Consider the following 12,813-nt stretch of genomic DNA (forward strand, 5'->3'; position numbering starts at 1 on the left):
CGCCCAGTCCCGATTTTTACTAAGTCATTTCCAATAACAAAAACCTCTGTAGGGCGGACACCTCTATTCCGAATTGCGGACAGGGCGACGGTCATTTTTTGGCCCGATTCCCTCCCAATTACGGACAGTCGGCAAAATCAATAGCTTCCTGTGTGCGCGTGGATAATCAGATAGGCCTGACAGGTGAGATGTTTGCGCAATTAATCAAGGTAATTACCCCGTGACACCTTGCTTTTGTATCCTAATCAAGCCGCGGCATTTGTTTACTCATCTTCTCAGCTTATCACTCATTGTCACCTGACAGTGTCGGCTCACAAATCCACGCGGTGTTGTCATTGCTGCGGCGAATAAGCGTGAGTAGAGAAATTTCAAAAATATTAATTGTTGATCAAAGGTGGCTGATGAACTAAAATTGCACGGTTTTTTCACACATCGTGGCGTACTGTTGAGATTTTGCAATAAAAAGGGCGCATTTTACTCTAGAAATCATTCACTCTCCGAATACCAAAGAAGTCACGTCATTCAACGCAACACCGATCAGTTTACAAGTTCGAAATTTCAACGCAAGATGCCGACACAGAGCAAACCAAGGCAAGCAAGACGGGAACTTCAACTGCAAGACAAGATCAAGTTGATAAAGGCCATGGACAGCGAGGGGAAGTCATGTCGTCAACTTGCTGAGATGTTTGACATCGGGAAGACCCAAGTTTCGACAATCTTGAAGAGGAAGGCCGAATATCTCGATGCATATGAAGAAAATGCACCAACAGAGAGGAAGAGGCTCAAGGTGTCATCAGAGTTGCAAGGTGTTGACGATCTGACTTGGAAATGGTTCCAGCAAGCAAGGTCCCACAGCCTCCCAGTATCCGGCCCGATGATCCAAGAGAAAGCCAGACAGTTCGCCCTTGGTTTAGACAAGAAAGACTTCAAGGCATCGAATGGTTGGCTAGAAAAGTGGAAGATCCGGCACAACATAAACCAAGCGACAATTTGCGGCGAAAGTGAGAGTGTCGACGACAATGTGGTTGATGAATGGAAGAAGAAACTGCCTGAACTGGTTGCCGGCTACGACCCGAAAGACATTCTTAACATGGACGAGAGTGGCCTATTCTACCGCGCCTTGCCCTGTAAAACGCTGAGGGTACGGGGTGACGAATGCAAGGGAGGCAAGAAATCTAAAGACCGCATCAAAGCGTCATTATGCGTCAACCTCGAGGGTGATTTTGAACAGACTCTCATCATTGGAAAGTCGGCCAACCCGAGATGTTTTCGAAATCTTTCCAAGCGCCACCTGCCAATCGCATGGGAACACAACAAGGAAGGATACGAGCAGCTTCGCACGCCAGCCGCAACTGCAAACGCATTTGTTGACGATCAAGTACGCACTGCCGAAATCGCTGACGATGACGAAAATAAAACGGCTGAGCCAGAATGCGAGATCAACTCCAACGCAATGGCTCTTCACTATGCATCGCAACTTCGCCTATTCTGCTTAGATCGGGACTATGGTGACGTGTTAGAGAACATTCTGAAATCTGAGACCTCACTACAAGAACGCATTTTAGATTCGAAACGGAATGCTAAGCAGACAACATTGGACAGTTTCTTTCGGCATTAGTGCTTTAGACATAAACTTTGCAATCATCTACCGGTACAGGTTACATGATGTTGAATGATATTCAATGTATTTAGAGTGCCTAGGCCTATGCATGACTGGGCCTTAATGTGCATGTGCTTAATTAAACTACACAATGCAAAGCTATGTTATGACATTAATTGCAATTTGAGTTGTTTGTCCCATTGTGCTAATAAAGTCTAGTGTAATTAATGTAAGTAATTAAGGCTCTACACTGTCCATGTAAAATAAACACGTACAATAATGTTTGAAATAAAACACGAATTGTTCCAATATATTTGTTTGTCATATTTTATTTCATTCTCTCTATAAAAACATTCCCTCCTGAATGGAAATGAGTTCAATACTTCAGTACTCGAAGGACTCCACCTGTTGGTCGATTATGGCATAACCTCCCTATTAAGGATACCTCTCTATTAAGGACACCTGGGCCCAGTCCCATGGGTGTCCGCAATAGAGAGGTTGTACTGTACATATACATTTGTATGTTCATGCAATGGCATCAATATATTTCAGCTAGGAAATAACATTCAAACTTATTCAATAACTGACACAGAAATTATTACCAAAAGGGACAATTGATGGTAGAATACAGAGAGTGCAACTCCGTCCTATACAGATTCTATATTACGGATTCACAATTCAAAAATTGCCCACAAAATTGTCTGTGGCCTCATGAACTGCGTTAGTACCTAATAAGTCTTTCCACAGATAATTGAACTTGGAAATCTCCACGCCAAGATTTCAGAGCTTCTGTTTTCGTTAACGAAATGATCTAAGCGCTCAGACGTTTCACGTAATCAACTGTCAACGCGGGGGTTGGTGAGCTCTTAATTTTTTTTCCAGTGGAAACGGCGCCAACAAATGTACTTATATAATACTTTTAAAAGGGTAACTCGTGTCAAATTTCACCATATAATGTTTTAGCTGTTTTTGACAAATGACTACGTCACTTTCTCATAAATCGGTAAGGTTTTCGAATCGAAATGCACATTTTCTAGAAATTGATGGTTTAATCCCGCCCGGACGGCTCGCTTCGATGCCGTTTTCGTTGATGACGTCACAACATGAACATTTTCGCGGTCGCGGTGGTTTACATTCAGCGATTTTGTAATAAATCTAATCAAAAATGGAAAATTTGAGCTTTACATTTGTGATCAACAATTAAAAACGGTATTTCCGCAAAGTTGTAAATCACATCATAGTATCACTTTAAACAGCGAGACAAACCTACCCGAACATATCGCAATAATAGCGATCAACCAGATATTTGTCATCATTCCGCTTCATGAACTCTTCTAGGTTTTTGTGGGGATTAAATCTGGTCGGCTGCCACCCTCTGTCCTTTATCAACCCCATACCACACTTGTTGGGCATGTCGGGAGTAACGTCTTCCATCACTAGGTAGTCGCCGGGGAGCATGTAAGCGGTAAAATGTTCCATGATTGCAACGACGTTCACGTGCGCATCTTCAACGACGAGCCAAGGGTGGGGAAGAGACTGCAAAGATGGAGCACCTCATCTTGTCGGGGAACTTTGTCGATTCCTGCAAAAACTCATTACTTCAAAGTGAAGTGAGCTTCTGATTCATGTTAATTGGTAGAGCTAGGAGCCAGGTTCTTACTAAGATTGCGCTTAAGTGTCGTCATAGACTGACAAGAATTTTCTGTCCGAGCCAGAGAGTACGGATACAGTATTAGGATGCTGCATGAAAAGGTCTTAAATAAAAAACATCACTCTGGCATTAGAGATCACAATAGAATACTTCTAAAGGAACAATGGTGAGGCCGGGTTTTCTATTGTTTACGTTTTTGTTTAAAATTTTTCTTCATCTTGATATACACCCCCTGATAAAGTCTATACCCACAACTGGACATTTGGACTATACTTCCGGATATTTCCAGCGCCGTCTAAGTACAAATTGAAGAACTATATATCCCGTAGCTCTACCAACCTCAACAAAGTTTATCGAACAGTTTGGTCTATCCGGTAGATATTCTCGACAGTGGTGTTACCTCGTGATGCATGGTGACACTTGCGGCCACTGCTAAAGATGACGACCGCAGAGATCCAGAGATAGACCAAACTGACCATAGTCACACGCGTTCCCTGTTTCAACATCAGAGGCTCGATGAAGCTTAAATTTGTAGAACTCATGAAGTGTAGGCCTACTGTTAACAATACCCCAGATCGAAATACCCGGTAAGATTCTTATATTTTGGAAGAAATTAGTAAAGATCTTATTCAATTACGTCTATGTGTACATAATACCAAATAAACAAATTCCCCCAAAGGTCTTGTAGATTACATTTTGAACCAGAATAATTAAACAATTAACTAACCTTCATCAGCTCTGGTGCTAGTGTGTCTTCCAACTTATTGCTATCTCCATGTAGAAATATGACATTATCGCGATGAGACTTCTTGTCTACGGCATCTGGGTTCATGATGTCAATCGAATAAACACGGCAATTAAGTCCGAAAATCTGACGAAAAAATACAGCTAATTCATTACGTTAGGTTGGGCCTATAGCGGGCCGTAGTGTCACTAAAAACGTGTTTTTCACGCAGATGTTGGCTGACCCAAGGGAGGAAAAGAGGTGCTGCCCCTTGACAAAAAGCGAGTTACGGGCGTTTAACCTACATGTACGCCGTTCGCTTAAAATCTGAAATTTTTGGCATTTAAGATTTTTGAAAAACACATTGAATATGTTTTTACTGTGCGGATGTGTAGCCTTCACCAATATACCCTGTCTGTCAATTTTCATCAGGTTAACTGGTATGGTTACTGTGAAGCGGCAGAAACAAAATCTCAAAAGTAATAAAGTATTTTCTCATTTTCTGACGGCTGATTTTGGTGCAGAGATTTCCATGAAATGCTACCTCGAACCTAGCCGAACCGAGTCACGACCTCGGGAAATGTGGTGCTGATTCTTCTGGGTTCTCTTGTCTTTAGTCCGCCGAGGCTGACGAAATGAGCTGACTGTGAGACAGGCCAGGCCGGCCGTCTACCTTACCTTCGCCATGTCACCAAACCAAGCAGCACTGGCCCCAAGCCACGAGCCAGTCTCAATGATAGTGCAGGGGCGGATATCCCGTAGCATCTGTTGGTATGTAATCAACTCGGTGGGTCCCTTCAATATCGGCACGTCACACCACCGCATCATGTATTTGCCTGATAAAGATTACAGAGTACACTTTACGACCGTGACAAGCATGTTTTACTCATATCAGCAAGAAAGCAGTTGCAACCTGCCAACCTTTTACGACGCTTCGCCTAGGATTTTGTGATGTTGACCCATTTATTCCTGAAAAGTAATATCTCGGCCAACATGTAGAGATGCCTTAATGCATTCCTAATAGGTGGCTGCATAAATTTAAAGAGTTGAGAACAAAATATGACGAATCGTGCACTATCTCTGAAATATTTGAGTTTGACCTCTGTGCCCTGTGAAATTAAGTCAAGGTCAAAATACTTCTAGCACAGTCTTAAGCTTGTTCAGAGTAATCAATGACATATTTGAATATCACGTATTGAAGCTTTTCTTCATATATCCCACAAAGAGGATGTTGTGACCTTGATCTACTTACACGTAGAAAGTCGATCACACTGGCCTAAATATTTCAATACGTTTCAGAGGTTTTGTGAAAACGCTCATTCCGGGAGAGCACGGATTTTGCGTTGAGATCTATGGAATGGTTCCCATTTAATAGGGCCGTTTACTCGGGACCAAACAGATCTCGATCGATCCGGATCGGGCTAGGTTAGTCTGCCGTGTAATTGCGCACGAATGTGTTCTGGTCTGGTTCGCTGAATAACGTCATTCATGACGTCGTGAGCGATGTGGTCTGATCCGATAATTATGGTGAGTGATGTGATCTGATCCGATATGGTCTGGTTTGGTTTCTGTCCCGTGCAAACAGTCCTATTCTTAGCACGTTCGTGAACAACAACTGGTCGAATACGGCACAAAATTCTTATACGATCGGTTCCGACCTTACCGTGGAATAGGCACTTCACCATCTCGGGGCTGTGATCAGACACATACTTCCTCTCGGAGAACTTCTGGAGCCTCTTGTCGCCGTATTCTTCATAGTTGTTCACTAGCTGAGCAAATGTCGCGTAATCATCAGCGTCATTGATGTCGTTCGAGTTCGCGGATTGAAAGACGTCTTTAAATTATTTAAATGAAATGTAAACAATTCAAGCTAACAATTAATAAACTGTACAAAAACAAGGTAGATTGTGTTATTGCTGAAATAACAACTCCTTCGAACCATTTCCAAGCATAAATGTCCTTTCAAATATTTTTCATAATCAAAAGACAAAAATGGGACATTTTATGGAGCGCTATTCACTTTAAGCGCTAATGATTTGATCAAATATTATATCAAATAAGATATGACATTTTTCCGATTGGCACATTCACTGCACTTTTAAAGGGTAACTCGTGTCAAATTTCACCACATAATGTTTTAGCTGTTTTTGACAAATGACTACGTCACTTTCTCATAAATCGGTAAAGTTTTCGAATCGAAATGCACATTTTCTAGAAATTGATGGTTTAATCCGACCCGGACGGCTCACTTCGACGACGTTTTCGTTGATGACGTCACACATGAACATTTTCGCGGTCGCGGTGGTTTACATTCAGCGATTTTATAATAAATCTAATCAAAAATGGAAAATTTGAGCTTTACATTTGTGATCAACAATTAAAAACGGACGTATTTCCGCAAAGTTGTAAATCACACCATAGTATCACTTTCCATTCTCACCTGCCATTTTCGGGATTCAAGTAAACTAGGAAGACCACGTGATGGAGTAGGAAATTCTGAAATATAACGCCTGGGTTTAAGGGGAAAGTAAAGTGACTTGGCCAATGAATCGACCGGTGCTGCAATTAAAAAAGTACATGATTTGGGGGCGAAATTCATGCAGCATGGGAATCTATGCATGTGGTAGGTATAAAAAATATCATTCAAAACTTTGTACATTCTATTGTTTTGGAGTAATTAGCAAAGCTTTTGATTGAACTAAGATGCACCAGAACTCAAGATTGCCATGATTATTGACACATCACAACTAGATTCTTTGGTAAACAAGGGTAATATGAAGGTCCTCCCAGGCACTATTTACTTACTTTGGCACACAATTAGAGAAACTTTGAATTTTAACAGAAGTCCAACATGTTTAAAATTTTGCTAATTACTGTAAAACAATACAGTGTACAAAGTTTTGAATAATATTTTAGGAAGTGACTATTTGGCAAGCCCGGCTCACCAAACAATTGCTCGCCGAACAGGCATCTTTTTTTGTCGTGTTTGGAGAGCCGCTTGCCAAACACACTAAAAAGCCACCCTGTTCGGCAAGCCGGGCTTGCCAAACAGGGCAAAAATACTACCCTCTTTGGCGAGCCGGAGAGGTTACAACATGTTGGCCAATCAGAGAGCAGTGACGTCATATTCGAATTTATATGCGCATATTTAACAATGGCCGACCTCCCGCTCTCGATTCAATTTCTGTTACTAAACTCGGGTTTTGGTCAATAATCCATGAAGAAGCATGTACATGTACATGACTGTATGGATTTCCATAAAAGTCATAAACGTGATTTAACTGATAAGCATGTTAAATGCATTAGTGTGCATTTCTAAAGGCGTTTCACTGTAACTCCAGTGTTGCTGACCGTGTTGCCACGAATGATAATGAGCTCCTGGATGGTTGAATATGCATGAGTTCGGCTCTCCATCTGGGGCAGAAAAAAGGCGCTGTTTGGTGAGCCGGGCTTGCCAAATAGTCACTTCCTAAAATATTATTCAAAACTTTGTACACTGTATTGTTTTACAGTAATAGGCAAAATTTTAAACATGTTGGACTTCTGTTAAAATTCAAAGTTTCTCTAATTGTGTGCCAAAGTAAGTAAATAGTGCCTGGGAGGACCTTCATATTACCCTTGTTTACCAAAGAATCTAGTTGTGATGTGTCAATCATGGCAATCTTGAGTTCTGGTGCATCTTAGTTCAATCAAAAGCTTTGGTTGTTGGCCAGGGAGGGAGTAATCTTTTTGAAATGGGTGGGGCAAGAAAGTTAAGAAGGGGGGAATGTTATTTTGATTTCAATTGGCCATTATGATTGAATGAATTTGTCGAACCCTTTATTGGTAATTATTTGGCCAATGGAATTGACGCAGGGATTATGTCATAGAAATTGTATTCAAAGAATTTTCAATCACAACATCTTTCTGTGCATCTGCAAGTAGTGGACCGACACAGTTTAAAATGTAGAATTGTTCAGAACTAAGTTGTGATTATCATCGCACGTGCTGTGTTGTGTAGCGTGTAAACCAGAATAGGAAGATGTGATAACAATCACTTGGCTCAAGTAGTTCATAACGTGACTTAAAATGCAGCTATATAGCTGGTATACTGTCCACTATGGTTACGTATGGACACTGTCATGACTGTCCGCCATGTTTGTGGTGAAACCATAGCGGACTGTCACACAGGTGCACAGAGGTAACCATAGCGGACAGTCTGCCGTATATTTTTGCATTTTAAGTCACTTTATTGAATACTTTGAGCCAAGCGCTTATAATCAAATCTTCCTATTCTACATGCTTCACAACACAGCCCATGCAATAAATGGGTGAATACAGGTAGAGCAGAGCGTGGCATGACTGACCCCCCCCCCCCGAATGGTTTAAGAGCGACAAGGCACTGGTGAAACTTCTACACCAAGAACAGCTTGTCCTTGGTTGATCCATGTAAAGGTCAAGATATGAGCCTCACGCACGAATGATATTCAATAGGACGATTAAACTGGCATGAACCAAGGACGATCAAAATTGTTAGAATTACGTTCAACATTTTGTCCAATGGGCATTAAAAACGTAATCAGTTCATGGGTTCACTTCACCGCATTCTTTGCGAAGCACATCACACCCTGACCTTCCAGGAGAACAGACCACCTACCCAGCGCAAGACCAATAAAGACCGTGAAGATAAAATGGTGAGTAGATCTCCTTCGACAGAAAATCTCAGTCACCTGTCCATGATCCAGCCAAATGCATACATGTACTTATATGGTGTGGATGCTGGCAAGAAATATTTTGATTTTTTGCAGACTTACTTAGGTTTCCGCCAGTTTGGACCACACCCTTGTTAAGGGTTAACCATAGGTACCGCCATTTTGGCTAGAACTTGTGATCATAAAGCAATTAAAACTGATTATGTGTAGGCCTGACTATGTCGTGTCACATGGTTATGAAAACCAACGATATTGGTCAAATGTTCTTACGCCAGACTTGCACGGTCTGTAGACGGGGAAAATCATTCTCTTGGCGATTTCTTGAGTATTCACACCCACTCCTAGTGATACCCCTTTGTGGGCCTAATTAAATGCATGGTACATGTACATCTTCAGTTGTACAAGAAGGTACAGAAGACGTTATAGGCAAGCATAACCTGTATATGAGTGTACAATGATGGAGTGACTTTTTTTCAGGCGGACGAAAGAATGAACAACTGTGAGTACTGACCATAGTCCTCTTCTATGACATGTGAAATTGGCCTCTGAGCCGATATTGTGAAGCAAGGTCTATTGGCCGAATATAGAAACTGAATAGGAAAAAAACTGTGGAATTTCATAGCGATGACTCATGCATCAATTTGGGACTGTTTCATTCATCCTATTTTTAGCACAGACTGAGGCATGACAAATTAAGAGACATGGTATTGAGCAGATGACATTCTCACGCTGGACTTTTTATCCACCCTATTGAAATTTTTTCGGGCGGTGAAAAGATAAAAAGTTGGTTAAAGCGTTTGTTGTGCGAAATTCCCTTTAACGGAAACTGTTTTCTTTCTACAGCACTCGGCAGACTCTTCGACATGATCGACACTGATAAAAATGATGGAGGGGTCGTGACATCTGGTGAACTTTTCAATGCATTTTTGAAATTTGCAACATCGGCAGATGCGATGAATACCCTGTCAAATATTGGAAAATATCTGATGGATGCCGATGGTATGTCCGCCACTGCCCACTGCCAGCGCCGGTCTTTGTTAGGCGTCTAGTCGAAATAATTGACGTGATGATGTTGTTTACTTTCGGCCTGGCTAATGTAACGCAACCGTTCGAGGCCACTTCCCGTCCTACTTCTAGCAGGGCGGGCAGTCCGCCGATACACTGGAATAGTGTGGTGGCACTTATATCAAGAAATAATCTTAAGAGGCGACCAGCTCTGGTTAAAAGTCAAAAAAGAAATTGCCTCTTTTGAATGCAATGGAGACTACATACAGCCGTGGCAGGAGCTACGGCATCGATCAAATTGGTCATCTGATGAGCACAGATAGTGGGTGGGTTGTGTTAGATTCTGCATTATGAATAGTTTCGCATACTTTGTGTAACTTTACCTGCTCTGCGTGTACCAGATCCTGCCTATAGACTCCCGTTAAAGCTATGGTCAAATTTTGTATACGTTTTGTATTCAAGGTGACGGACGTGTTGCCGGCAATGAGCAACAAATAACGAAGGAAAATTTCGTGAAGAAAATGGGCTATTTTCACGACCAATGGACCAAGATGGATGGCATGTTCAAAGATATTGATACAAACGATGACGAAGCAATTTCTGCTAAGGAAATCGAAGATCACAAGGTTGAAACACCTCAGTGGCTAAAGGAGGCTATTGATGCTGCCTCTGAGGGAGAAAAACTTAAGCGACACGGTAAATATACATTAGAAACCGGCGATGGTACAGAGAAAACCAGAGTCATTTTCAAAAGCTGACATATTTTTCTGATGTGTTGTCACGCACATGGCCGACAACATCAAAAATTTGCCCCCCCCCAAAAAAAATTCAAGTACATGTAATTTCAATGATTGTGCGTTGCTCTTGCGAAAACCAATGATTTTTTAAAAAGTCCTCATGTTTTCGGGAAATTCTGTTGTTCTGTTCCAACCAACCAAAAGTTTGTTGTAAAGCTCTACGTAACATAAAAAGAAATGAACTGAATTGAAACGTAACGAAATGCAAAATAAAATGAAATGAAAGTAGGAAATGAAAAGCAAAAATGAAATTCAATAAATGATTAAAATGAAATGAAATAAATGATTAAAATGAAATGAGAAATGACACAAATATGTTTTGCCGAATTAGGCATGACGACTATACACATGTACAGTTATTTGAAATGAATTATTGCACAGAAAAGTTGATCGAGTTACACCTTTAGGCATGACACATGAAGAGAGAGGGTTGCTATATCTGAAGGTATAATTGTAAGAGTTAAAATTATAACAGGTACAATAGGATCAAAACATTTGTGTCTGTTCTAACGCATAAATTACATATAACACAACATTCAAAGATTTCAGTGGAACAGATTCATTTAAGTGTTGAAAGAAAAATGTCAAATTCAATTCACTTTTTGAAATTCGCTCACATGTACCTCTGAATATAACGAAATGATATATTTGTATTTTCTATTTCAGAAATCTTTTTGAGATTTCTCCTGACCACTTCCCTAAACCTACCAACAGCTCCACAATAATTAGTGTGAGTCATCAGCTCTTAAGTCGATTTGTAGCTGCCTATCTAACGATTATGGCGTTCTCATGTGCTCACAACTGCACGGGGACAACTTGGACATGAGATTATTGGCTTCCAGAAATGGCTTCCTGCTGGACCGTGACTTCTCCGAACCAGATCATTGAAAGATCATCAAACAGCTATAAGTTGAACAGAATAAAACTAGGTTTACCTGAAATTTGCAAGCCATGTCCAGAAACTCCTGGCGACACTGGTAAAGATCATCATTAGGAATTAAAATTACTGCGCACTAGAGCATAATGACATATGTCCTCGTCTCCTAGTATGACGGTACAGGTGGTGGCACATGGTGGCAATTATGCGCATTATCCTCCTGGCCACCTCAATCCCACGTTGTCCAAGTTGTCCCATTGGGGCCAGAAAGTAAGGAGTTGTCATACAGTGGAACTTACCCAGTAAAAAACTTTCTTTGACCAGTATAAAGGATTCACAAATTAATCACGTAGAACCAACTGATATTGTAATAAATCTCATTTTGCTATTTTCAGACATCTTGATAGCAACAATATCTAATATGGATGACCTTGGCTCGACGACCTTGACCTTGATGGCAGACGACCCTGAACCTGTTGTCGAATGTGGGCTGGCGATGCCAATGGTTAATTTGATTTTTAAAGCTTCAAAATACCTGAAAATATTGTCAACTTGTTTTGTCAGTTACAGAAACTCATAGTCACAACTAAAATAATTGAACGATAGAACTATACTACAATATCAATTGGGTCATTTCAAAACCATTGAAATCCTATCATGTCCAATTGATGACGATTGCATTAATTTGTTCAGGCCTGTTAAAACAAGTAAAAACACCTGGATGCAACGTTTACTATCCCACTTTCAGGATGCTGCAACTACGATTCGCGTAAAAAAGTCCTTCTTCTGAGCTGGAACGAGTTTCAGTGACATCGTTACACAGTCCTAAATTAACATCAACGTTTACGCCTACTATTCTAATACTTAAACGATCCTATTAGCCCTGTGGCAAAGGCAACCTTGTACACATCCCTGTTTGATAAATCGTCAATGATTTTACCAAGTAAACAATCAACAAACTTTGCATTTTGAGAAAACTCACTCAAAAATTCCGTATCGTTTGAATGACTCTGTGCATTACATATGCAAGAGTATAATGGCACAAAATGCATGAATAGAGGGTAGAAAGGTATACACATAGAATTGACATGACTTTGAATATCACCATGATAATTGGTGTGAAAGTCGACATGGCTAGTACATCTCAGATGGCGCTGTTATCTCAATTTCAGAAATATTGTGGACTGGTCACTTTGTTAAATCATCGACGAAATGTAGCATCATATTCCATCTTTGTGTTGTTTTGTATTGGATCTGTTAATGACTGATACTAACAGAAGTTGTTACGGATATGATAACATAATTTTAGGTGCTTCAGACACGATTCCCCGACTAATGCAACTAAAAATGGCGGCACATCTGTTTAGGTGCAGCGACGATGATTAGTGCAATCTATAATTGGTGCACACGCATTTGGTACATGTAGTAACAGTGCCCATGATACAAAATATAAGTGCCTATGATTAGT

At 40.7% G+C, this 12,813-nt stretch overlaps 2 protein-coding genes across 2 annotated transcripts; both read left to right on the top strand.

The window, feature by feature from the left end:
- Positions 1 to 568: 568 nt before the first annotated feature.
- On the top strand, positions 569 to 1,618 carry LOC135491627 (tigger transposable element-derived protein 6-like). Its single transcript, XM_064777599.1, has one exon. The coding sequence runs from the start codon at positions 569 to 571 to the stop codon at positions 1,616 to 1,618; it is 1,050 nt and encodes a 349-aa protein (XP_064633669.1).
- A 6,817-nt stretch (positions 1,619 to 8,435) lies between these two features.
- LOC135491256 (uncharacterized) lies at positions 8,436 to 12,568 on the top strand. Its single transcript, XM_064776996.1, has 6 exons — positions 8,436 to 8,648; positions 9,144 to 9,165; positions 9,510 to 9,665; positions 10,134 to 10,367; positions 11,135 to 11,198; positions 11,741 to 12,568. The coding sequence occupies exons 1-5, from the start codon at positions 8,541 to 8,543 to the stop codon at positions 11,191 to 11,193; spliced, it is 579 nt and encodes a 192-aa protein (XP_064633066.1). The 5' UTR covers positions 8,436 to 8,540; the 3' UTR covers positions 11,194 to 11,198; positions 11,741 to 12,568.
- Positions 12,569 to 12,813: the final 245 nt, after the last annotated feature.

The sequence above is a fragment of the Lineus longissimus genome, chromosome 7 (genome assembly GCF_910592395.1).
Source record: "Lineus longissimus chromosome 7, tnLinLong1.2, whole genome shotgun sequence".
In the NCBI taxonomy this organism is placed as follows: Eukaryota; Metazoa; Nemertea; class Pilidiophora; order Heteronemertea; family Lineidae; genus Lineus; species Lineus longissimus.